Source organism: Apodemus sylvaticus, unplaced genomic scaffold (genome assembly GCF_947179515.1).
Source record: "Apodemus sylvaticus unplaced genomic scaffold, mApoSyl1.1 scaffold_66, whole genome shotgun sequence".
NCBI lineage: Eukaryota > Metazoa > Chordata > Mammalia > Rodentia > Muridae > Apodemus > Apodemus sylvaticus.
Genome location: NW_026263217.1, coordinates 1,070,204 through 1,097,500, shown reverse-complemented (window position 1 = coordinate 1,097,500; position 27,297 = coordinate 1,070,204). Strand labels below are relative to the sequence as shown.

The 27,297-nt window shown below is 41.5% G+C and overlaps 2 protein-coding genes across 33 annotated transcripts in view; both read right to left on the bottom strand.

The window, feature by feature from the left end:
- Positions 1-27,297, bottom strand: part of LOC127676136 (myoferlin-like) — a 106,230-nt gene that overhangs the window by 42,330 nt on the left and 36,603 nt on the right. For 3 of the 28 annotated variants that reach the window (XM_052172087.1, XM_052172091.1, XM_052172085.1), the window contains exons 2-5: positions 22,215-22,320; positions 21,002-21,141; positions 4,686-4,863; positions 3,477-3,601 (exon numbers count right to left, since the gene is read on the bottom strand). In XM_052172087.1, coding sequence (XP_052028047.1) covers positions 3,477-3,601; positions 4,686-4,863; positions 21,002-21,141; positions 22,215-22,233 — 462 coding nt within the window. In that variant the 5' untranslated portion in view covers positions 22,234-22,320. Of the gene's footprint in view, positions 1-2,753; positions 2,957-3,476; positions 3,602-4,685; positions 4,864-21,001; positions 21,142-22,214; positions 22,634-22,740; positions 22,823-23,295; positions 23,393-23,485; positions 23,550-27,297 lie in introns of those variants that run through there. The other 25 variants (XM_052172075.1, XM_052172103.1, XM_052172105.1 and 22 more) reach the window with 21 other exon arrangements.
- The window catches only part of LOC127676135 (myoferlin-like), a 68,417-nt gene that overhangs the window by 5,449 nt on the left and 35,671 nt on the right, over positions 1-27,297 (bottom strand). The gene's annotated exons all lie outside the window — the stretch shown is intronic.

Sequence of the window (27,297 nt, the reverse complement as noted above, 5' to 3'; positions counted from 1 at the left end):
TTTTCCTTTCCTTTCCTTTCCTTTCCTTTCCTTTCCTTTCCTTTCCTTTCCTTTCCTTTCCTTTCCAAAAAAAAAAAAAAAACTTGACAAGATTCGAGAAGCACTTACAGTCTAAGAATTCAGGGCATGCTGAGATGAGGAGATAGGAGGCCGATTACTGTACCTCATGTCTTCTATGACTTCATCTATCAGCTTCAGCCACACCTCCACCAACTGGTTTGCAGGAATTTTACCTTGGATCCCTGATTTTACACCCTCTATATTTGATTGCTGAAGAATTAAGAAAGAGGAGAGAGAACTGATAACTCTGCCATTATACTCAAGAAAGTGTTATTTCCAAGGCAGGGTAGAGGGTGGGCATGGGGTCAGGGACATAAAAAGATTTAGTTACAGAAAGCCAGAGGGCTTTGTTTCTCACTCAGTGATATTTACCATAGCTTTGTGCTATTTACCTTTATTCAAAATGCAATCGACACTGATAAGTTTAAGCAATAGCGAAAACCTTATCCTGTCTCTTGACCTTTGGAACTATGTAAATATTTTATGTACTCCAAAAATAAACAGAAAGAAACCATCAGGAATAGGTGAGGGAACCCACAAAAGGATATACGTGGAAATAGTATGGGCTCAGTTATATTTCAGATGGACAGCTGAACTAACCCATGTAACCTATGAAAATAGTACTTTAGCTATTTGTCCTTAGTTTCAGGGCAAAGGAAATCCAAAAGTATCAAACTTGAATCACTGTGAACTTGCTCACAGTGGCTGATGTGTGGAGTTTAAGTTTGAACAAATGAATGATTACAGTTGGGATAGCAGAAACTGGGATCTCACTGAAGGAAAGATAGACTAAGTCCTTGGTGGTAGATTAAAATTGGAGGCACCATTCTGGCCTTCAATATTTTAACAGATATAGAAATAAGTTTATACATATATCTGTGTGTATGTATGTATATGCCCATGCATATGAGTGTGACCATGAACTTCTTGGCCACAAGGCCTATAAGCAACAGTATAGTAACCATGAGCACTCTAGTACCCAGATCTTGTTTTTCAAATGTCACTCCCTATTAAAATGACCACAGCATCTCAGAGAAATGGTTATTTCAGGGCTGGAGCTGGGAAAGTACAAGCTAAGCCCAGCATATGCTGATGTGCTAGAGCTGAGCATCTGCCAACAAAGAGAGGAAGGGAGTGCCTGCTCTGCCTAGCCAAGGTCAGGGAAGTCACTCTCTTTGTCAAGACCAGCCTGAGCTCAGACAACTCGGTCAGTGGAAGAAGAGGATAAGGGGAACCAGGGCATAAACCAAAAAAACAAAACCCTGAAGAATGGCCCCAACATAATTAGAAGGTTGTCTGATTCTCCACCAACTCCCTTGAGGAAGGAAAATGGAAACTAATAAAAAAATATTGTATTTTGGGCTGGAGAGATGGCTCAGTGGTTAAGAGCACTGACTGATCTTCCAGAGGTCCTGTGTTCAATTCCCTGCAACCACATGGTGGCTCACAGCCATCTGTAAGGGGATCTAATGCCTCTTCTGGTATGTCTGAAGACATCGACAGTGTCTTCAAAAACATAAAATAAATAAATAAATCTAAAAATGATACCGCATTTCAATTTCAGCTTTATTTATTTTTACAAATATTAATTTAAAATTTTTATAAATTAAAATGGATAAATATTTAAATTTAATTTTTTTTCGTTTTTTTATTTTATGGGTACAAGTGTTTTGCCAACATGTATGTCTGTGTGCCACACATATGCCTGGTGCTTTTGGAAGCCAAAAAATGGGCAACAGATCCCTTGGAATGGGAGCTACAGGTGGTTGTAAGTTCTAAGAAGAGAACCCATGTCCTCTGGAAAGGCAGCAAACACTCTTAGTCACAGGACTATCTATCCATTGCCTCCATTCCATCTTTACTAATCAGGAAATCACACTGATGTCCAGTCATCCTTGAGTATTGGTGCGCCCACCCCCGACACGTGGAGGCCTATTATTTGTAAGGACTTTGGTCTGTGATGCTCCCTGGGGTTATCAGCCAAATGAAACCAAGCGATGGATTGAAGCTGCAGGTTCCATTGAGCCTGATCACTCTGATCACTCACTGCCTGTGAGGTTCTGTCTTCTGACCGCTGTCTTCTCAGCTCTGCGGTCATCAGTGATTTCCAGTTCCCTCATGCAACCACATCCTTCGCCATAGGCCGAAACCAGACTATGGCTTTGGAACCTACTAAGGACCTGGCACATGCCTTGTTGCTATTCTTGAGGGCATCAGCCAGGACATTCACATGCACCATGTTGGTGGTATAGAAAGATGGTTTTATATATCTATATCTATATCTACATCTACATCTATATCTATCTATGTATCTATCTCTCTATCTATATCTATATCAATCTATCTCTGTCTATCTCTATCTATCTATCTATCTATCTATCTATCTATCTATCTATCTATCTATCTTTGATATAAAGCAGCCTGCATATCAAAAAGCAATATTTTTAGTTTGCTATAGAATTTTTCATCAGATATTTTCTCATATATCTTGGTCTAACATTTATCAAATACTGTAAACTGAAACAATATTGTTATTAACTTATTTCAATCACATATTAATGAGGTTAATGTGATATTTCCATACATATGAGATGGATAGATTATGCCCAAACACTCCTTCCCCACTCACCCATTTGCACTCTAAATTAATATTAATGCTGGGTGGGATTTATAGAAATAGCTTAGTATCTTACATTAAGTAGAAGTGTCTCAAACGTGGCCCTTTCTCCTCACTCTTGTAGCCTACCAGTGTCAAGAAGACCATCTTGTCTGTTCTTAAGCAGGTCTACCAGAGAAACACCCCCCCCAAACCTCCTCCAGGCTTCAGAGAAGGAGTGTTCCCCCAGTCTGAAGCAAGAGCAGAGACTGGTGGGCCTTCCCATAGCAGAAATTATCTCTGTAATAGAGCAAAGTAATACAAATTGCAAACCAGGCTATTGGAACAAGGTGCCCTTTATATGCAAATCATGTTGACACCAGTTCCCTTTCCTCTGCCCTGTGGCATCCTCCCTTCTTTGACAGTCAGAAAGCAAGCACTCACTTAAACCTAAGATAGACTTCCTTGTGGTGGGTGTGGCTGTACAACTGGAATTCTGGTGAATGGAAAGTGAGCAGAAATCTGGGTGTTTCCTAAAGAGAGACTCTTGTCACATTCTCGGTTTTTTTCCTCCTCTTAGGCTGGAGGGTGGGTGTCCTGGTGCTGTGTCTATGGGATGGACAGAGGTAACTCCTTAGTAAAGGGTAGAATGGCCAGGGGGAAAGCACAGGCACGGGTACCATTTCCCTCCGTTGTTGGTAATCTGCTCTACTGTTGACCACTGTGTGTTGGAGACCTGGTACTACAGATGCCTAGGGTGTGTATTACCCCATGTTTACCTTACTGTCTGCTTAAAGTAAATGCTGCACAGATAACTCACCAGCCATTCTGCCATGACTAGGAGAGTATTCACTGCGTCCAGGCGGTAACTAATATCCTCCCAGTAGGAAGTCAGGGTGACGATGGGCTTTGTGTGGGCCCAAGGTAAGTAGTAATAGTAGTTCCCTGATATGGAGAGTCAGGATTCAGAAAACAGGGACGCTTGAAGTGGACAACATATTTGTTACATAGATGTGCTGATGGAGCTACTCATTAATGAATGGCCTGGAGAATGGTCTTGGCTAAGGTTTGTTTGTTGTTTGGGGAGCTGGAGATTAAACCCAAGGCCTCATACAAGCTAGGACAGTTCTCTACTGCTGAGTCTCACCCGGGGAACTATTCTGACTCATCAGTTTTAATCAGGCAAGCAACAGAGGAATAGATGGTCCATTCATCTGTTTAGCAAATTGTTCTAAAACGCCAGCAAACCGAGGGCAACCGGCTCAGGATCTGTTTGTGGCTCAGGACCATACAGCTGAACACGGGTGACGGTTACATCATATGGCGTGGTAGAGCAGAGAGCACTGGGGGTTAGACTCACTGTCTCTCTATGAAAACTGTTCTTTTAAATTATTGCTCTAGCTGGAAGAGCAACCCCACCCCATCCTCTGTTCTTTGCATACCTTGGCTGCTGGCACGGGCTTCGCATTACTCAAGAGACTTTCTGCAATTAAGACTAAACACTTCACACTTACTAGGGCTTTTTATGTTTTAAGTCAGCATGGGCAAAAAAAATTTAGGTAAAAATATAGCAATTCTGTTGGACTGTTTATGTGCATAGAGCCGGATACATACACACACAATTAAAAAGGAAAAAAAAAATCTTCTAAAAGAGAACTAGGTAATAGAACTGGGTAACTACTAGTAAGAATCAAAAGCCTGGCTTTTCCAGTGTCTGAGCCAGAGTGCGACCATTGTCAACTGAGGAATATAAAGGGGATTTGCACTTGGTGGGGTACAGCTGCTTGAGGGAGTGTGGTATTTACTGGGGTCATCACCTTGGAATTTCATGAACTCTGGTGTCCAGCCTGGGACACTGGCCCATGGGTGTAACGACTCTTGTGGGTACCTAACGTCCAATGCTCTTTCTTACATTATCTAATGAGATGCTGGGGATAATAGCCATCAGAGCTAAATACAGCGTGTGCCTCTTGTGCTGAGATGGACCCTCTGTAAGCACGAACAGGAGAGAACTTCACACCACTCTTACCATCAAACACTGCGCGGCTGTATTGAGTTGTTGATGCCAAAGGGTTACAGGTTGCATCAAACTTGTTGCCATAGTTCCCGATGCTGACTTCGAACTGAATGGCCTCACCGACATCTTGCAACATGATGGCTGAATGGAAGACGGCAGACAGGCTGCACTTCAGCCTTCGCTGGTATTTCTAAACAGAAGGAACACACATAAGGTTCAGGACCGTCTCACATGTCTGTATTTATACGTGGATTTCCAGCAGACCAAAGGCTAAGCCTAGTTAATTAGTGCTGTACTAAATGCCACAGGACTATGTTTTCAGATCCCTTGACTCTCCATCTCTTGTTAGTGGGCAGAGACTAAAGGGTTGTCACCATGGAAATGATTAACAGAAGGGGAAAACAATGCAAATGTCCGCAAGTCATGCTTCAAACAAATTATGTTACTGTTATAATAGGATAAAAACTCATAACAACTTAAGCCTTAGTGCAAGCATAGGAAAGGGAAATATTTTATCTTATTATTTATTTTGCTGGTGACATGCTAGGCAAGTACTCTACCAGAGAAATATATTCCCTGCTCCAAAAGAATATCTTTAAAGTGAATTTATTAAATAAATATTTTTTTAATATTGATGCACAGGTAGAGGGTCTGGAAGAATATAACAGCAATACTATAAAAGGCGGAGAGATATGGCCACTTTCTTTCTAACTTATATGTGTTTGATAGTTTGAGTCGCTTAAGTATTAATTTCCTAATCAAAAATAACAATAAAGATTTTAATTTTCAACTTAAAAATGAGTGGAGTTATATTCCCTCCCTTTTTCTAATCCACCTTCAGTCTCTTTTCTCTCTCTCTTTCTCTCTCTCTCTGTCTGTCTCTCTGTCTGTCTGTCTCTCTGTCTGTCTCTCTCTTCTCTTGAATAATTTAACTGATCCTTTCCTTCTCTTCTTATCTGTACCACGGTCTTTATTCAACCGAATGAATCACTAATTGGGTGGGGCTTGCTTGTATGAGGCACAACTTTGGACACCTATTTATAGAGATACCCAGACAATGGCCTCAAAAACATTCAAAAACAAAACTAAACCAAGATTCTTTTTATTTATTAAGCATAACCAGACATAATTATTTACAAGTTTTTTCTTTCTTCCTCATACATCCGTGTTCAAGCTATCACAGTGCCCTTCCTGTTCCGTGTTCAAGCTATCACAGTGCCCTTCCAGTTCCCCAGGACTCCTGAGGAGGCATCTACTTTACATCACTAAAGGGAGTACTTGAGAAAAACATCCTGGTAAAGGGAGAGCTTTTCCCATGCATCTTACAAACTAAGGTGATCCGAAGTCTGAACCCTCTCAGTATTGAAAGACACTTTCCCACTCAATTCAATCAAAACCAAGCAAACATCTTGTTACCATCTAGTCATTGATTATAGCTTTTTTGCCACTGCCCTATTAGTTGTTAAGAATTTTACACAGTGTATTGTTGTGCTATTCATCCCTACTCAACTTCTCCCAGGTCCTATGGCTTTATTTAAATTATCTTTTTTTTTGAAAACAAGTTTACTCTAGTGTGTGTGTGTGTGTGTGTGTGTGTGCCTGAGTGCCTTGTATGTAATGTGAATCACGTCTTTGCAGGAGCCACAGGGGTTATAAAAGTGTTGGGTACCCTAAAACTGGAATTATAGACGGTTGTAAGGCCTCATATCAAACCCTCTGCAAGAGCAGTAAGTGATCCTAAATGCTGGGTCATCTATCCAGCCCTCTGACCCCCAAATCAATGATCTTTTTCTAAAAAACACAAATTTATGTCTCCATCATTATATAGAGGGTACTTTCCCCATTACACACCAATTTTAAAAACCATGGTACGTATGATTATGTGTGCCTATGTGTGTGTGTGTGTATATATATATATATATATATGTATATATATATATATATATATATAAATACATATGAAAATACATATACATATAAAGATTTACCATTTTAGGACTCAAGTACATTCACATCACCAACGACCCAGGTACATTTGCATCTATTCAAATGAACTCTTTTCACATTGCAAAGCTGACATTCAAATAAAAACTTTGCATCTCTCCTTTCCACTAGCCCCTGGGCAGCTACCATCCTGTGCTGTGCATAATTCACTTAGCACAATGTTTTCTATATTATCCATGTTGCAGCACACATACCTTCACATAACCCTTTCCCCAGTACTATTTTGTTGTATGGAGACACTTCATTTGTTTATCTAGTAACCCAGTGATGGATATACACGGAGCTTCCACCTTTTGGCTATGATGATAACATTGGATAGTAGCTTCTACCTTTTGGCTATGATGAACAACACTGGGTGTGTACGCTCCTGCTTCCAAACCCTTTGAGTCTGCACTCAGATGTAAAACCGCTATATTCTAGAGTGATTCTATTTTTATTTTTGGTGGGGAGGGGGCTGCTTTAAGAACGGGCTTTATTTTGTTTCAAGCTCTCACTATGCCTAGGCTGGCTTTGAACTCACAACCCCTTGGTTCAGTCTCTAGGTGCTGGGATTATAAACATGCCTCGCCATGCCTGGTTTCTGTGAGAACTTTTATCATCTTGTAGTCTTGTAGAGGTATAAAGAGAAGGGAGCAGTCCTCTAGAAAGCTCATGACCATGAAGTCGCCATTTTGGTGAAAGGCATTTTGACCTAGCAGAGAACCCCCTAAGAAAGTTCCGTCAGAAACTCCTCTGAGCTCTTGCAGAATTCTTTCTAAATCATTGGCTGCGATCTCAGCTTCACTTTCAATTGCAGTCATAATTTTATATGCAACATAACGTCTTCTTTATAAAATGCTAAGCATGATTTAAGAAAAGGGAAGTAGTTTTTTTTAAAAAGGAACTATGATTTGGGCCCTGAGTCTGAGGTGGAATTTCTAGACTTGGTTTATGGAAGCGAGACAACCCACCCTAACTGTGAGACCATCACCGTGCATGAGGTAGGGCTCTGGGCAGAGCAAAAAGAAAAACGGGAGCTGATTATGACAGTCACCTTGTCCTGCTTTATGATGAAGCCATAATAAAGAAAAAGTATGACTAATACAAATAACTTCTTTCTTTTAAATCCTTAGAAATTTCAAATTTAAGCTTCTGAATCTCCCAGCATTCTTGAATCATGTATAATTCAGGGAACTTCACTGCAAGGATGTCTCAGTAGCATCAGGCCCCTGATAAATGGCCTCAGTGTCCCCTGCAACTCCAGTACCAGAGCAGAAGGCTAGATAGGAAGCTTTTAAACTCAAATATCCAGGCTAAAGCTTCCCAGGTAATTGGTGCAAGTAGCTGGCACAAGCTCCTGCTAGTATGTCTTCTTATCACAATGGAATGTACTCTCAACTCTAAGCCAAAATTAACCCCTCTTTTTTTAAAGTTGCTTTTGTCCAGTATCTCATCACAGCAATAGAAACAAACAAACAAAATACCTAAAACCCAATACAGGATCAGAAAGAAGGGTTGTGATTGTTCCGAAGGGAACAAAGAGAGAGCATGGGGTGTTTGCTGAGTGGGGAAGATGGTATATGGCTGAATTTTGTGCTGCACAGACATGCAAGTCAAGATTCCAACAGGAACCCCAGGATGTTCTCATGCAATGCCTGCACAGTTGCCCACAAAAGGCTTCCCAGGCTCCTCCCACTGGGACACCTGACCTCTGGAAAGAAGTTTGGGCTTCTTGCAATCACCACAATTAGTCAAGACTGGCATACACTGTCAGACAAAGATGGACCCACTTTGGACCACTTTACAAGTCCAAGCACAATAAGGAGCTCCACTACCATCTGCTCACTTGCCCCAGAGTCCGGCTGCTTGAGATGAGGTAACTGAGAGCTTAAGGAGAGGTAGAAACATAAACATGATTTAGAGACACTGGGTTCTTTGGCTTTGGTTCTGGGATCTCTCTGCATAGCAAATCTTAAGGGCAAAACTGCTTACTATCAAGGAAAGCTAAATTACAGACATGTAAAGGCCTAGAATCAGGATGAGGAAGGAATGTTTCGAGCAAGTCTGATCTTTGCTGGTAAGCAGCTGCAAGGTGGACATACTTTGACTACAACATTTAAAAAGAGCCTACCTCTCCTTCTCCTTGTGTTGAGGACTTTGTGGAGGGTGTTAGGAAAAGAAGAAGTCTTACACCGCCCCCCAAGAAGAGTAAACAGAAGAGGTGGTGGGGTAAGCTGTCTGTCCTGAAATGCTATAAGATAAACGAAAATGGTGAAATTAATCACCTTCATTTAAAAATGCCCTTTGGATGCACATATTCTGAAGTGCTTATAGTCAGCCACTTGGACAGACATTACTGCAGCAAGTATTTATTGTCTGACTTGTAGCTTCAGCAAAATCAGACAACAAGTAATTGTGTATGGTTTAATAAAAAAGCAGGGAAGTGCAAAGAAAAAAAAAGAAAACAGACCAGAGAATGGCAATGAAAAAAGAAAACTACGGCAGAGCCCACAAAGGCAGTAGGTGCTTGAATAATGCTGCCTTTACAAACTTTGGTCTTCTTTTCTCTGCCTGGAGCCTTCTATGGAAGCACCAGGCTGGACCTGCTGCTGTCCCTTGGTGAGATCCATCCACCAGGCCCACCCAGAACCAGGCCAGTTCTGCTCCAGGGAGTGAGTCACTCTTGACTCTGACAAACAAGTTCCCTTTCCACTGTGGTATCAGAGCTATCCCCAAACACACAGCCTTTGTAGGACAATGACCAGGATCATGTTCTAGGCTGAGCTGAGCATAAATGTCCATTTCACTCTGCCCCAGATCCCGCTGCGCCATGGCTGGGGGTGCGCTTAGGCCCCAAGCTTCTCTTGTGCCTTTGAACTGCTAGTTGGTTGGGTTTTTTTGTTTGTTTGTGGTTTTTGTTTTGTTTTGTTTTGGTCTTTTTTTTTTTTTTGGTTCTTGTTTTTTGGCTTACTCTTTTTGGTTGTTTGCTTCCACCCCCGGCCCCATTTTTATTAATGAAGTGTGTGGTATAAGTTATTTCACTATCTGTGTATAATTATTTGTTATGAAGAGAACATATTCTGGTTTTTGTTCTGGCTAATGGCAGGCTGTTCTTTGATGGCCACCACTGGCGGATGCGGTGGGCTCATACACATCGTTGGTACTTTTCATTTTTGGCCTTCAGTTTTTAAGCAAATGAAGGAAATGGGCCTTCTTGTCTCTTGGCACTCAGCAGGTCTCTCACCCACTCCCATTCTCCTTCTTTCATTACGGTTGTTCAGTGTGAACAGAAGGAGCCTGGATGTAATTGCATGCTGACAACAACTAAAACCCCAAATCAAGAAATAAACAAAAGCCCACAGAATATTGGAATAGCTAGAGGGTCATCATGACATTTCTCCACAACCCTTAGATCCGAATGATTTATTTATATACTTATTTATCTATTTGTTCATTTTTGTTTTTTCGAGACAGGGTTTCTTTGTGTAGCCTGGCTGTCCTGGAAATCACTCTGTAGACCAGGCTGGCCTCGAACTCAGAAATCTGCCTGCCTCTGCCTCCCAAGCAGATGACATATTTAAAACTCAGGTACAGTCTATTACTGCTCAGGCTCATTGTCACCAAGAGGTCAGTCACCTTCTTCAGCTTTCCTTGAAGGTCCACACGACACATGTAGCTCTCCTCCTGGGCAATCCTGCACTAAGCACTACATGGGGATGTCCCACTTTCCCACCTGCCTGCTCCTCTTTTTTTCTCTCTCCTAACTTATCTTCACCATGTGGTAAAAATCTTTATAGAGTTGAAAATGTTGTAAAGTGGACATAAAGACTCCAGCCAGAGCCGGGCGTGGAGGGGCACACCTGTAATCCCAGCACTTGGGAGGCAGAGGCAGGTGGATTTCTGAGTTTGAGGCCAGCCTGGTCTACAGAGTGAATTCCAGGACAGCCAGGACTACATAGAGGAATCCTGTCTCAAAAAACCAAAAAAAAAAAAAAAAAAAAAGACTCTAGCCAGGGCTGTAGTGCAGGAAGTGGGGTCCATTTCTTTGAGTTCCATGTCTGCTGTAAAAACCAGCAGAAAATGGGTTTGCCCTGTGTCTCTCAGCATGAACTCATGGAATCCAAATAAAGAGGCTCTCCTGAAGAGCCAACAAAGATCCTGCTCTATAGGATTTAGCTTGACAAGTCAGCATGAGAGGCCAAGGCATTTGGTTACTCTTAATCCTTTTGGCTAGTAAACTGGTATAATTATATCTTAATCCATCTGGTCATCCATAACAGAAATACCATACCATCATCTGTATAACAAATAAATGGTGACTATGTATTTGTCCAGTTCTGGAGAACTGATATATCAGATATCTAATAAAGGACCTTTTCTTGGCCTTTGTTCTCAATATGTCTTTCATGCGGTAGGAGTAAGCTCATCACCAGGGCATTATTTCTAAGGTGACTAATGCCCTTTTGAGGCTAGAGCTTTCATCCTCTGATCACCACTGGAAAGCCCTAATTCCTAACTCCTTTACTCCGGAGGTTTAGATTTGAACATAAGACTTTAGGGGTGACAAAAATGCTCAGGTCATACTAACTTACAAGGTCTGCTTCTGAGATTATAGCAATTCTCTGAATACAACAGCCTCAGCACATTTTGGGATATTCCCAAGAATTAAAACAAAGTAATTGAAAATTAGGAGTAGGGGGGGACATTTTCTGATCTTAATGCAAAGTTGCTGTACCTGTGTTGGGATTAATGGACCACAGAGCCTCCCTCTCCCTGCTGACCATGCCTTGTGGTTGAGAAGGTCTAGGGGGGCATTCATATACTCGCCTTTGATGATACTTGATTTAAGGTCTCATCTTAGCACAACCATTCTATGCTATACACCAAGAGAATGAGATAACTCAGGAGTTATCAAAACCCAAAGTCACGAATGGTGCTAAGGCATTTACTGGAGAATTTTTTTTTTTTTTTTTTTAATGTCTGGGGTTAGGTGATGGAGAAGGACTAGAGATTTCTTAGCAGTTATTTCCTAATGGCTTACTTTGATAGCCTGTGAACCTGCCTTAAGAGATTGGCTAAGTATGAGAAAAGCTGTAAGCAGTTCTGGATTCTACAGGCAGACATGTGAACATACATCCAAGACAGATCACACATCCTTCCTCTTGGTAATCTTCATGCATGGGTTTAACAGCAAATGGCTACTATAGTTCTTTCACTATTTATATTACCTAAATGGAGTCATCCTATATGGTAACATAAACTTCCAGGACAGCATTTTTGACCAGGCTATGACCTTGGCTAACTTGCCTTTCCCCCCTGTGTACAGCTGTACCCTGTACCTTGCTCCCAGGAGAGTCAAAGTGAGGGGGTAAAGAGAAAGGTAGTCTTGGGAAGAAGGGGAGAACATTAGCCTCTGCTCTGGAAGGAGCCAAAGGACTGAAATTGGTGCAACCCAAAGGCTGAGCTCCAAATGTCCCAAACTCCAAATGTGTATGATGCAAAAGTCCATCAGCACTGCTTCAGCTACCAGCCTGACCTAATCTTCCTGGTGGCAGTCCATGAACAAGGCCTTGGAGGGTGGGGAAGGGGAGAATCTCTGCGGCAGTAAGTGGCTATTCCTCCTGTTGGTCATCCTGAAAGGGGTCAGACTTTATAACTGCCAGACATTAGTTGACTTCAAGGAAGAAAACTGCACTGGCTCAGCAGAGAACTCTTCAGAGCTGGACCTGAGAGCAGAGATAAGAATGTGCCCAAAGCACTGACTGGGCCAAGCTTTAAGAAGACAGGTTGGAAATGGACTGGAAGGCTGATAAACAGAGACTGAGAGAGCTGCCCCAGGTCACGACTCTGACAGCAGCCACTTCATGTCAGCGGTCCTGCTGTTTACTTGGCTCAGAGCTGACATCTTTTCTAAAGTTGCTGCTTGGTTTCTCAATAACATGGGAAAATGAGAGAAATGTTCAGTTCTCCCAATGGAGGGTGTGGCACCCTGAGGGAGTTGGTGGCCCGGGGCAATCTAGAACAAGCCAGGAGAGACCTGGACAGAGGAGTGTCTGAGAGTCAGCTGCTCTGCCAAACAGCTCAGATTTGTGTGTCCCAAGAACATTGACCTGAGAGTCTCAGGAAGAGAGAGGTGAACTTAGAAGACTTTCTGGCTTGAAGTAAAAAGGGACTTAAAGCCATTGTAATGCCAGCAGGAAGCAGGCATGCCCTTATCGCTATGAAGCCTGAGATGTAGCAGCTGCCTGTGAAAGTAGAAATGGGGTAACTCTGGTACCTAAGCCATCCAGGGGAAGAGCTCTTCCTCACAACCTCTCCACCTAAGGGCACTGTTTGCGTACTCTGTCCTTATAAACATATATGTGGTGGCCAGTCTTTATCTCAAGAATGACTGGATTAACAAAACGAGATTAGTCATGCCTATAGGTATTTCTCGGTGTTTCCAGAGACATGGAGTCTTGGATATAATTAATGGATTATCCTTTGCTGAATTTATATCATGATGGCAGTGTCAAGAGTTGGTGACAGTAAGAGGTACAGGGCGCAAGTCACAAGGGAGTGTAAGATACTGCCTTCTTTTTCTGTTCCCTCTCTCTGTTGCTTTTCCACAATTAAGAAGCTCCTCAGTCACACATGCCTTTCATAATCCTGTTCTATCTGGTTTACATGGGACTATACAACCATGAACCAAACCTTCAGAAACAGTGAGCCAAAATTAATTCTTCTACCCAGAAGTTGTCTATTCTTCAATTTTGGTCAGACTACCAAAGACTAATATACCAATTAACATTGCAGTAGCTGAAGCAAGCCTCATTATCTTCAAAGGGCTGTCATGGATATATCAAGGGAATGTTGGAATGAATTTCTCTGATGCAGATCTTTCTCCAACTCTCCCACAGATGACTCTTAGACTCTCCAATCCCTTGAATCCTGTGCTATGTTCTCCCTGACATTTACCTCAACAACCAGAAGGTCATCATTTGAAATGGGCTCAAATGGGCTTGAGTGGTTTCTGGTGGTTTCTTTTCAAGGAACATGTTCAGTTCAACCAAGATTCTGCCTCTGTAGGCCACCCCTTCTCCCTAAAAAAGCAAGAACACAAAATTATTCCCATAGACAGGGACCACAGCTAAAGAATGTCTATGGATCAGATCAGGCTAGCACTACTTTAACAAACAAACAAGTCTTTAATATCTAAAGGAAGAGTCATTAACTTTCAGATGGATTCCAAATGATGCCATGAGATGCAATGGTAGAAACAGAAAAGGGTCTTAGCTTGACCAACGCTGGAGGCTTTGAAGCCATCGTACTCTGGACCTGGACGCAGTTTCTGAAGCAGGGCAGTGAAGGAGAACAGGCTCCAAGTCTCCTCCATCTCAGGTCATCGGGAACAACCCTGAATTTTTGTCTATTTATGAATGTGGATCCCTTTCTCCTCTTCTCATAATAAAGAAACTGTAGTGTGGCAACCAGACAAGTCTCAGAATCGTCAGGAAGCAAAAGACCAAGATGACTTGGGTGTGCTAAAATACGGAAGTCAAAAGTAGATACTCCTCCCATCCTACTCAATAGTGGTTGCCCATAGAATCTTCTGGAGAGAAATAGAAGGCTCTCAAGTCCTCGTCTGTCTTCACTGTCCCCTAGCCACAGCTTTCTATCATTTTTTTTTTGTTTTTTGTTTTTTTTTGAGCACCGGGAGTGGGGGTAGGGCAGAAATGACCAAGAGACATTTAACTTCTACTGCAGTCAAAAGAGACTTTCCCATCTGTGAGACGGTGCTCAAGCACAGATCAGGGTCTCCACTGTCATGTCATCATAGATCTGGAATATGCATTAGAGAAGGAGGCCAGCATTGGTCATCTGCTTTGTTGATGTTTTCCATTAATGTGAAGTTGAGTGGACGGTTGTGGGATTTCACTTACCCCACTGTATGACTCAGTCACCAGGATCCTTCTCTCTCTCTCTCTCTCTCTCTCTCTCTCTCTCTCTCTCTCTCTCTCTCTCTCTCTCTCTCTCATATAGGATCTTGTTATGTAGCTCTGACTGACCGAGAACTCACTGTAAAGGCCAGGCTGCCTTCAAGCTCACAGAGATCTACCTGCCTCCTCCTCCTCCTGAGTGCTGAGATTAAAGGTGCCTGGTCTTCTGATCCTTTTTGTAGTCTTTATTTCTAAGATGTAAGAAGAGTAAGAATTCTCTCCTTTAACACTTTATCAGCTGAGTGGCAGGTCTGCATTAGGAGTGAAGAATGTAAATGCCTCTCCCATGAGATACTTATTACTTTTGTAAGAAGGGATCCCATTCACCAGTGTCCATTAATCACAGCCGCAAATGATAAACCAATCTTTCCTGTATTCAGCTCATCATAGGGATCTGGAAATCCTGTGTACTCTCTGGGACTTCTGTAAAGGTTCAAACAACAAGGTCCAAATGTTGGGACAAAGACCACTTCTGTCTCGCCTGTATTTGCTGAGACGTAAACAGCATTATTAGATTCTAGATCTTTAACATTCCAACTATGGAAATAAATATTAGTTATTAGTCAGTTAGGTGGAATGAAGTTTTTCCTCTAGTTGCTGAATTAGTTGCATTAGTGAGAATTATGAATACTAAGGGACCTGCAGTATTTTACTATAGCTTTAACATAGTAAAAAACAAAAACAAAAACAAAAACAAAAACAAACTGGAATAATTCAGACAAACTTATCCTTACAAAAAGAATGCTATTTAAAAAGGATCTTAAGATTTTCAAGTTGTTCTTCAAATTTTTTTGAAGTTTATAACTGACATATTAAATATTTTGCTATTTTTGGAGTAAAAGATGATGTTGTTTTAAGAAGTCATTTAGATGATATACCAGATTTACTTCATATCTTCTGTAATGATGTCATTTAACCTTAAGTAGTATTGTAGGTGCCGTTAAAAATACACTAGAATTTCAACTGTGTCAACGGGTTCCTTACAGTTGTAAGACTGAATTGCTATTCTGAAGTGTTAAACAGATTAACATTCATTGCTTTCTCTCCCCAGTGATCATTTGATAAACTCTGTTTCCTCTACTTGAACTCAGCAAGATTACCCATTAATACAGAATAGTGAAGGCAAGGCAAAGAAAGAGCCAATCAAGAGGAAATAGTGGATCCAAGCATTTTCTTCATTGAGCTGAATGGCTCCAAGATGAAAAAAGGCTGGAGCATTCTTGGGTGATACACAGAGGTCAAACTTTGGTACACTAGTTTGCTTTTATATCTTTAACACTCAGTGGAATAGGGGCAAGGTGTTGGGTAGGCATAAAGAATCAGAGAGTCTCAGAGAAAGTGTTCATGTTCAAAGGTTACTTAATGCCTGTGCTTCTTCAATTCAGAGCCCTCCTCTAAAGGAACAATACCATCTGCGTTAGGAGAACTGTAATGGTCAGCATTGAGGAAACTTGCAAAAAATGGCAAGAACTGCACAAACCAAAGTGCATGGTGGGATATTCCACACTAGGGAGACGTGAAAAGTGGAAAGTACTCGTGTCTTCTAACCTAGGGACTCATATAGAAAGTGGGGCAGAGATACTTCACACGTTATCGGAACGATAGATTTAGCAGTGCCCTGCATCTCTACCCACTGAGCATACACACTAACAGAAAGTATTATATCTCACAAACAATTATTTGCAGTAAAGCCAGCCGCACAGGATGATGTGCATCTAGATTAAAATAGGCAACAGGGCATGAGGGCTGGCTATCGAATGCCTTTAAACGTAGTCACGCAGGACCAACACACATCACTCATGAAACACTCTAACGCTCACCAAACGGTATTTGAGACAGTGAAACATCAATGAGAAGGTTTTAAGGCAATCCTTTAATACATTTCTTAGTAAGATGTCAGAGGATAGGAAGTTGTAGAAGACAGCAAAATGACAAAGCGTAAACTTGTATATGATGCACCCCAGTTCTCGAGGATGAGAAATCTATGTAGTAAAAATATGATTGGTTACAAAAAACAACAAGGGAAACATGAAGAGTTTAAAACATACACTGCAAAGTTAATCGTGCTCTGTGCTGGATAAGCAGCTGAGTAGCAGCAGGGAATTCCCAGTTCACACCCAAATCCCACGGAGGCTTTTCAATGTATACTAGTCTTACCAGTTAGTTCATTGTCAACAGGCTCAAAGCCAGGTGAATAACCCAAACCTGCCGACTTCAAAGAGCCCAGCATTAGAGAAGAACTGGCTTGCCACAGCCACAGGAAGCAGATGAAGTTACTGACACAGCATGCTTTTAATAAATCATTTTCATGTCCCTAGTTGGGACAGTGGCCAGAAAATGCAGAAGTTAATTTGGTTTGAGGCGATATAAGCACACACCTGTAGTTAAGCCTGGATTATGTGATGCAGAGCATGGTTGTTTCTTTGATTGCATGTGTGATGGCAGGGGTGGGGTGGGGTGGGTGGTTGAGGGAGTAGGGGTCTGCTCCTCGTGTTTTGCGCCCCTAAATGAGGCTACCCGTAGGACCTGTAATGGCAGAAATTCTCAAGAGAAAGGCGGGGTGAAACTGCCTGTAACAATTTCTGGAATTAGTTCTGATGTCAGCACCAGTATTTCTTGAACTGCTATCGTTAGATATTGTCTAGTGACTCTCCACTTTATAAGTGGGTTGGATTGCTTCTGTGCATTCTCTGTACTGGTTTGGCACTTTCTAACCTCTACTGGTTCTCTTTAACCAATAGTGGGCACATCCATATTACCCACTCAGCAGAAAGAAGCCCAGAGCATGCCTGCCCTTCCTCTGTCCCCTCTTAATCTCTATTTTCTGTGCTTGTGTTTTACATTTCATAAGGGTGCTAGCATTTGTGTTCTGTTCACAGCAGGGGCTGTGGGTTTAAAAAAACAAAACAAATCATTCTTATGACATAGTAACCATTGTAATACCTGTTTTCTGCTGAGATTCCCCAGTCTTATGATCCCTTCAGCTGAGAAAATGCAGATGGAATCCTTTCTGGCTTTCAACCATCTGCTTAAAATCATGCCCCATGTGGCGTTATATTTGAGCCATGCATTTCTGTCTAACTTTTCATTGTCCCTGAGATTTATACCTGTCTTTCTTCTTAACGCCTTAAGATATGAAACTAATGTCTTCTTTATCCTATCTCTAGGATCTCCCAGGTTCTTGACATTGGTTGGGATATTGATACTATTTTTTTCTTATTTTACATTCATTGGTGATTGGGTCTGCATGTGTGTATGTGTGTGGGTCACATATATACAGTGCCTGCAGAAACCTTAATAAGGCATTAAGTTCCCCTAGAACTAGAGTTAGGGATGGTTCGTCAGCCATGTTGAGGCCTGTGCAATACATTAACTGTAAGTGTTCTCAATCCCAGAGCATCTCTCCACCCCCATATTGATGCTCTTCAAACATCGATGCTCGTAAAACAACCATAAAATGAAAAACTTCAGTTCCTCCAGACAAAATTTTATTCTAAATTACCTCACTTTACCCACTATGTTTAATATACTGGCTCTTGCTAAACTCAATCTGCAGGTATTAATGTGCTTGTCTTCATTTTTCTATTATTATTTTAACTGCTTTTCTTTTCTTTACTTCAGTCCTTAGATATGGAACAACCCATTACAACATGTGCAGGCATCTGCAGGCACTCTACTGTCAATCAAGACAATTCTAAAACAGCTCCTGGCAAAAGGTTTTGGATGGGAGCAAGAGGGATGAAAATTTATATTGATATTTGCTTCCATAGTTAGCTATTGTGCAAAGAATCATGGGCAAAGCTCACTGACCTCACTGTGTGTGTGTGTGTGTGTGTGTGTTTGTGTGTGTGTGTGTGTGTGAGTGTGTGTGTGAGAGAGAGAGAGAGAGAGAGAGAGAGAAAGAGAGAGAAAAGGAGAGAGAGTGTGTGTGCCCGTGAATGTGTGTGAGCGTGGGTATTAGTGTGCATGTATGAGTGTGTGTACGTGTGGGTAAGCATGTGTGTGTGAGCATGTGTATAAGTGTGAGTGTGAGCATGTGTGAATGTGTGTGAGTATGTGTGAGCATGTGTGAATGTGTGTGAGCATGTGTGAGCGTGTGTGTGTGTGTGCGTGCATGTGCATGTGTGTGTGTGTGTGTGTGTGTCCAGTGGCCTCAGACTTCACTGTACTTGAGGATTGAGTGGGAACTTCCCACCCTCATCTGCCCAAACTCAATTCAGGAAACCTTAGCTAGAGGCCAGGAGTGAACACACAATTACTACACCTGCAAGTCTTATGCCACTGGCACTGTGGTCACTCTAGAAACCCTGATTCAGTCAGACCATGCGTTCTGATGTCATGAAATTAAGGTTAGCTGAAAAGTCAAAGGATTTTCAAATGACTACAATTGACATCATTGACAAAAAGGAACAGACTAGGTATATGACTGTAATTATATTGTATAAAATAGTCAGCTATATCTTACCATATATATGGTAATTTTATGGCGTTTAAAGTGGCTTAAGAATAATGGGCTGTATCTTAAGATCTATCAATTAATTAAAATGAAATTTGCATTGATCACCTAGTATATGACAGATTTTGTTTCTCAGAGCACAGCTTCATGACTAAAGCTTAAATGTTACCTACATTGTGGGAAATGTTTTTGCCAATATTCAGTATAAGTACAAATATGAATGTCCACCTTTCCATGGACATCCTAGAGAGGACTCAGGTTGGGAATGTACTACGAACATTGATCTGTTTCATTCCTTTTATTCATTAACGATGTAATGGCATACACTCTCTGAAGCCTAAGCCTCATTGTTTGAGGGAAAGATCATAGCATAATATCTTATAGGAAGTAACCATTCCAGGTAATTTGTTAGAAAAATATTAGAGGTAGTCAATCATAAACACAGGTTTGAATGTTTTCTGCCTCAGCAGATAGGTTTAGAATCCTTAGCCTTCCCTTCGTTTTCCAATGCCCTTCAGTATATGCAATCACAGATCTGAGCCCAAGGATCCCACAAGGAAGCTGGGACTCTTGGTGTGTCTTTATCTATGCCCATGCTTTGAAGGGGGCAGCAAAGGGCAGGGATGCCCACATTCATAGACACCACAGGTGATGCTGGTATAGCTCAGTCATCCAGTTCTAGAGTCAATAGGCCCTACCAAAGCCATTAAACTAGGGCTAAATCTATACACTCAAGGGTCCCTCAGGCCCTGGAATCTCTTGCAGTATATGACCTGGGGATCCCCAATGTCTTGAAATTTTTACATTAAAGAAGGGGACATTTAAGCCGGGCAGTGATGGCGCACACCTGTAATCCCAGTACTCTAGGAGACAGAGGCAGGAGGATTTCTGAGTTTGACGCCAGCCTGGTCTACAGAGTGAGCTCCAGGACAGCCAGGGTTATACAGAGAAACCCTGTAACGAAAAAACAAAAACAAAACAAAACAAACAAACAAACAAACAAAAAACCCCAAAAAAACAAAAAACAAAAAACAACAACAACAACAAAAAAGAAAACCAAAGAAGGGGACATTTTGTCTTCAGATCTCGGCTGCAGCTCTCAGTTATGACATGGTCACTAAACAAGAGTCTCTCCTCCACCTAGCTTGTTATAACATGAAAGTCAGATGCATTTGACCAAAGCAATGTGCAATGTGGGGTTACCTCACAGTATGTGAGCCTGGCTGGGCCTGTAATCATCAAGTGCTTGTGGCCAAGCTACCTTGGCCCCTCTGAGCCTCAATGTCCTCACTGTAGGCTGAGGCTGAGAACAGTCCATGCCCCTCAGTGTTACCATGGACATGAGGATGACATGTGTTCCTCTGCCTCTTCCTCAGGGGGCTGAGGGCTGTCATTTGAACACTCCATTCAACAAGAACATCCTATGAATGGTTACGGTGACCAATTGGTTCCTGAGAGGTTGATCTAATAAGAATTCTTCAATAAATCCCCCCATCCTCCTCCTTCCTCCCTCTACTTTCCCTTCTTTTCTTGAGCCTTAGTCTCACTATGTAGCCAGGATAGCCTAGAACTCACAATTCCCTTCAGCCTTCTAAGTGCCAGAATCACAGGCGTGTGCTACCATGCCTAACTTGATAATTTTTTCTCCCCACATCAGGTAAGCAACATTTTCAATTTTCCTTTTTAATAATAACAAATAGTTGTTTTTAGACATCTTGATGATTCTTCCTAAAAATTGGTTTACTCTATTTCTGGCCTATTTGGACAGCCTAATGGAAATAAGATTCTTAATTTCTTATCTTTGAGCATTTTCAGGTGACTACCTTCTTTATTTTGTTTATGAACAACTGAAGCAAGATTTCTAAAACCTCTCTGAAAAGCCTTTTCTATTATTATTGTTATTGACTTACTGTTTTTGTGTTTAAAGAACCCTCTGCTGTCCAGAACCAGCACAAGATGCTGTCGAGGTCGGCGTCCATGTTGGCGTCCTGCAGCGAACTCGCCTTTGCAGCCACAGGAAACGGATTCGCAGGTGCAGCGTGGCTTTTGCCTGCAGAACAGGACACGAGAAGCAGGTCACTGTGTGCACTGTAGAGTGAGACAGGGGAGGCAGCAGCGACGTCACAGGTTAAAGTTCAAGGGGGGCGGCCATTGTGAGGACAAACACACCAGATGTTGTGGATGTCTACATGGCACGGGTGAGCTTGAGCTGGTGAGTACTGAGTTCACAATCCAGAGACTGTGCTGTGCAGAGATGTGGATGCTCACGGATATTGTTGAGACATTTCAGAAATTTGAGACGCACAAACTGTGTGCTCTGTTTGTGCACAGTGACTTTTCACAGGAGGACAAAGTCAAATACTATCTTTTTACTGCCGTTCCCTCTACCAGGGAAATAATGAAACAATGAATGGAAAATTTTTCTAAAGCAAAACAGGTGCCTGTTAATGTACAAGAAACATCAAAAATACCAAACAATGGGGAAAAAGTCCCTTTGCTACGTAATAATCACAACACTAAACATATTAAATAAATATAAAAAAAGCTACAGCCAAAAAACATTGTAAACAAAAGAACGAGTAATGTATGAAATCAGAACTATTAGATTCATATCTGTCTTCTATTTTTTAAGGCATTAATTCATTACTTATACAATGTTCTCCCTGCATGTATTCCTGCAGGCCAGAAGAGTGCACCAGACCCCATTCCATATAGTTATGAGCCACCATGTGGTTGCTAAGAATTAAACTAATGGCCTGTGTAAGAACAACCAGAGTTGTTCACCTTTGAGACATCTCTCCAGTCCTAACCTTGCCTTCTTAATGTATATTATAAAAGACAAAAAGGTTTGGACACAGGTGATGCATAGTCACAGAAACCACCCATGCTGCTACAAAAAAGCAACTGGTCCAGATGTTTTGGACAGAATTACAATCAGCCATAATACTGAAATTAGTCAGAGATCATGGCCTGAACTATGAAGTAAATAGCACCACTAGAAACCTCACAGGAAGTCACATATGGCTGATGTTTCTGATCCAACCCCATAGAGGATCCACCACCCCAGTGCATACAGCTCAGCCACATGTTCCTCCCCATTGTGGGCAGATATTGTGTACTCACCATGTCTTGATTTCAGCATTTCCCTGAGGTCCCCTCACAGCACACAACAGCAGAGCTCAGAGCAGGACACAGAGAAGCATTCAAGCTGCACACCCACAAGGAAAACCTCAGATGGAGAAGGTGAGGGCGAGAGTGAAGAAGATCAATCAGCATAAATATCTAGAAAACATTTCCAATAAAATCCTAAATGAAAATGTCCTAAACTAAAGAAGGTGCCTGTGTAAGAATAGCCAGAGTTATTATAAATATATAGCCAGAGTTAATGTAAAAGCATGCAAAATACCAAAGAGATTGGGGAAAAGTCCCTTTACTGCACAGTAATTGAAACACTAAGCATCTAAAGTAAAGCAATTAAAAAAAAACTACTACAGAAATTAACAAAATTAAAAAACAAACAAACAAACAAAAAATCAAGTTACCCTGGGACCTAGCCCCGCCCATCCCACAGCCTTTGACCCCAGCCAGCTGCAACTTGATCATTAATGTTCCTTGGGAAAGCGCCAGCCCAGAACTCTGTAAACTCTACCAGGTCTTTGTCTTTTCTCAGCCCAGCCTGTGTCTTTAAGGAACAGGATTCAGTTTACTGGCCTGTGAATTCCCTTCCTGTTTCACCAGCTCACAGCCAGAAGCCAGGACCCGGCGCACAGCCCAGCGATCCATGGCGGCCAGGCTCGGCTTCTGTTCCTGCAGGAGGGTCATGCCAGGAGGCCACTGTCCCCGCCTGGAGGAGCACAGAGAGGGTTTGCACTCCGCCCCACTGTAAACTTTCCAGAGCGAGAAGTCTGTGCCTTTCCCAGCCACTGTCCCTTCCTGGAGGAGCACAGAGAGGGTTTGCACTCTGTCCCCCTGCAAATTTTCCAGAGCAGAGCGGGAAGCTTGCGCCTTGCCCATCCACTGTCCCCGCCTGGAGGAGCACAGAGAGGGTTTGCACTCTGTCCTGCTGCAAACTTTCCAGAGCGGGAAGCCCGCGTCTTGCCCATCCACCGTCCCTGCCCAGAGCACAGAGACGGTTTGCACTCCGCCCCACAGAAAACTTTACAGAGCGGGAAGCCCGTGTCTTGCCTGGCCTCTCCAAACTCACAGACTGCTTCTGTGGAGACAACAGGTGGATAGCCCAGAGTTACTCCAGAGCTCACAGACACCCGCAGCATGGAGCACTATCTTCATCTGGATGCGCACATGAATGCAGTCCCGTTCCACAATTCCAGGCCAGGCTGCTCAGAGCCCAGGAAGCTCAGCAATCACAGCAGTCGCTAAATGCGTGCGCTCACCTCTTCCCACCTCTGCCAGAACTCCGACGAACGCGCACATTCAAACTCCCAGCCCACTTTCATTCATAAAAATTAGACAGGAAATGACAACATTCCAGGAGGCTGGATGCAGGGCGGGCGCTGCAGTGACGTCAGGGGTGGTGCCAGCGGTTGCCAGGTGACAGACAGGGACGCCAACATGGCGCCCGCCAGGGGCTGAGGTGCATGGTCATGGACCAGGGGCAAGGCTCGGGTTACGTCAGGGGGCGCGGCCAGCGGTTGCTGGGTGACAGTCAGGGAATCCAACATGGCTCCCGCCCGGGGCTGAGATACATGGGCGAGGGGCGGGGTTGGCGTGACATCAGGGGCAGGGCCAGCAGTCTCTGAGTGACTGACAGTGATGCCAATGTGACAATTTCACTGAATTTGAAGAAATATATAAATATGTGTATTAAAATTGAAGAATTTGATGTAAAATAATACACATGAAAGTGTACACATAGATAATACATCAAAACTGACTGACAAACCATGTTAAAAAATTCTAATCAAATTGTTGGCTTTCATGGAAAATACTTCTTATAAAATTGAAGAAATATACAGAAAATTTATTTAAAATTAAGATTTGGCATTGAAAACAAATACACATAAAAAGTTGACAAAGAAAACTAAATGTGTAGGCACACTCAATTTTTGGAAAAAATTGAAAAATAAGTGTTAAAATTGAAGAATCTGTTGGAAAATAATAATGGTAAAAGATAAATCATCTTTACTAAATGAAGCACTTACAAACATTTTCTTATTAAATTGATGATTTTCATGGAAAATATTTCTGATAAAATTGAAGCAGTGTATAGAAAAGTAGTTTTAAATTAAAGATTTTTCATGGGAAATTATTCAGATAATATTGTTTACAGAAAAACATCTCTAAATAATTTAAAAAATAAATAGAAATACATTCTGATAAAATTAAAGTTTCTCTTAACTAATATTCAAGTAATATTGAAGAAATATATATAGATATGTGCTAAAATTGAAGAATTAGTTGGAAAATAATAATAGTAAAACAGTAAACATAGAAAATATACCTAGAATATTGTCCAAGAACCTAGAAACAATTTTAATAAAATTGAAGATTTTGATGGAAAATATTTCTAATACAATTGAAGTAATATACAGGAAATGTATTATAATTTAAGATATCAGAAAAGATAATACAGATAAAATATTAGACATATAAAACATTTCTAAACTAATTGAAAAAGGTAGTAGAAACATTTACTGAAAATATTTGTGAAAAAATTAAGTAGAACTTGAAATAGTGAAGGTTATAATTGAAAAATAATACAGATAAATGGTAGACATTGACAGGAGCAAAGATTTCTCAGAATCCATAATTGAGGCAGCAGGCAGACTTAGAGCCCGGGCACGCCGGACAAGCTTGAAGCAAGGTTGTGATTGAGTCATTCCACAAACAGACCGTCCATAAAAGATAAGGGGCGTGCCTGGGAAAACTCCTATGGGTCATACACCATCTGGACTGGAGTCTCCTGTCTCCTGTCTCTTGGATGCAGTTTACTAACGTCGAAGTGACCTCCTGCTAACAAAATAAATCGCCCTCTTACATTGCTGATGGCCCGAGCTGTATGTATGCCAAAAAACCCCCTCCGAGCGCCAGAATCCCCCGTCAATATTTGGATCAGCAAATCTTGTGTAACCGCTCCATTATCTTATCCGTTATCTTATTTGGGCTTTTTGAAAGACTACTTTATTGCTTTTTCTAGGGTGGAGTTTCCCTCCTTTTGTTGGCATTTTCCATTTATTATACATTTTAGGACTGAATTTGTAGAAGTATATTGTGTACATTTGTTTTCGTCATGGAATATGTTGTTTCTCCATTTATGTTAACTCCACTCTATTTGGAGTTCTTTAGTCGTCTGGTATATTCATGGGCATCTCTTTCTTAAGGTTAGGGGAGTTTTCCTCTGTAATTTTGTTGAAGATATTTACTGGCCCTTTAGGTTGGGAATTTTTGCTCTTATCTCTACCTATTACCTTAGATTTGGCCTTCTCATTTTGTCCTGGATCTCCTGGATATTTTAGGTTAAGAAATTTTTGCATTTACATTTTCTTTGACTTTTCAGTCAGTATTTTCTACAGCATCTTCTACACCCGAGATTCTTTCTTCTCTTTCTTGCATTTTATTGATGTTTGCATCTATGACTACCGATCACTTTCCTAGGTATTCTATCTCCAGGGTTGTCTCCCTTTATGAATTCTTTATTGTATCTATTTCCATTTTTAGATCCCGGAAGGTTTTGTTCAATTCCTTCCCCTTTTTATTTGCCTTTTTCTGAAAACCATTAAGGGATTTTTGTGTGCCCTCATTAAGGGGTACTGGATGTTTTCCTGTGTTCTGTATTTCTTTAATAGAGTTATTTATGCTCTTCTTAAAGTCCCCTATCGTCATCATGAGATATGATTGTAAATCAGAAGCTTCCTTTTCTTGTGTGTTGGGGCATCCAGGGCTTGCTCTGGTGGGAGAACTAGATGTTGATGATACCAATTTGCCATGGGTTCTGTTGCTTATGATTTCTGCCCTTGTGTCCTGTTCTCTGGTTATCTCTGATCTTAGCTGATCTGTCTCTGATTGAGGCTTGTCTCTCCTGTGAGTCTGTGAGTCAGTACTCCTGAGAGAACAGTTCTCTCCAGGAGAAATTTTTGTATGGAAATAATTGGCACATAATCAGCTACCTCCAAGGTGCAGACAGAATCCAGAAGGATTCTGTCCCCAGCTGTCCCTTGCTTCCTGGGTTCTGATGGCTCTGTGTGGCTCACTCATGGTCCGGGGATTTGAGCAGAAGTGGAGCTTACAGGTGTGATGGAATTTCTGGGAGATCAACTCTCTCCACACAGAATTTGAATGTGGAGCACTGAGGCAGGGGATCAGCTCTGGGTGCAGGCAGAGAATAAAAGGATCATGGCCCAGGCAGCTGCTCAGTTCTTTCCAACTGAGTGCTCTGTCGGGGTCCCTTTGAGCAGAAGTGGTATTCTTACCTCTACTCAGAGGCTTGTCAGCACTCCTGGGATACCCGCTCTCTCACTGCAGTATTTGGGTATGGAGAACTGTGGCACAGGATCGGCTCTCACATTTCGTGTTTTGAATATTGTATGACAAGAAAATTTTATTTTTTTGCCTAAATTGTTTGGAGATTTATAGACTTCTTGTATATTTATGGCCAGCATCTTTTTAAGGTGGAGAAGAATTTTTTTTAATGATTTTATTGATGACCTTTTTCTAGTACTTTGAGCTGTGTTGGAGGATTGAGACATGGTATTGGAGACAGGGGGTAAGAGGAATGGGATGGGTCATTCTTGGATGGTGTGCCAGGAGAGAGCTAAGAACTGGTCTGAAAAAATGAACGTAATAAAAATGAAAATAAATAAATAAATAAATAAATAAATAAATAAGACTGAAAGATCTCCCATGTTCAAGAATATGTAAACTTAACATAACATGAGGACAATAAGCTAAAAGCAATCATCAGATTTAATACAAGTCCCCTCACATTTTCATCTTAATTTTTTGGCAGATACTTCAAGGACAGTACTTAATTTCGTATGGGGACAAAACCTCTAAGATATCTAAAACATTCTTGGACAATAATTGAATTCTTCGCAATAAGACCATCCTTTAAGTTTTCTTTTTTAAAAGATTTATTTATTTATTTATTGTATGTAAATATCCTGTAGATGTCTTAAGAAATTTCAGAAGTCGTCAGATCTCATTTTAGATGGTTGTGAGCCACCATGTAGTTGCTGGGATTTGATCT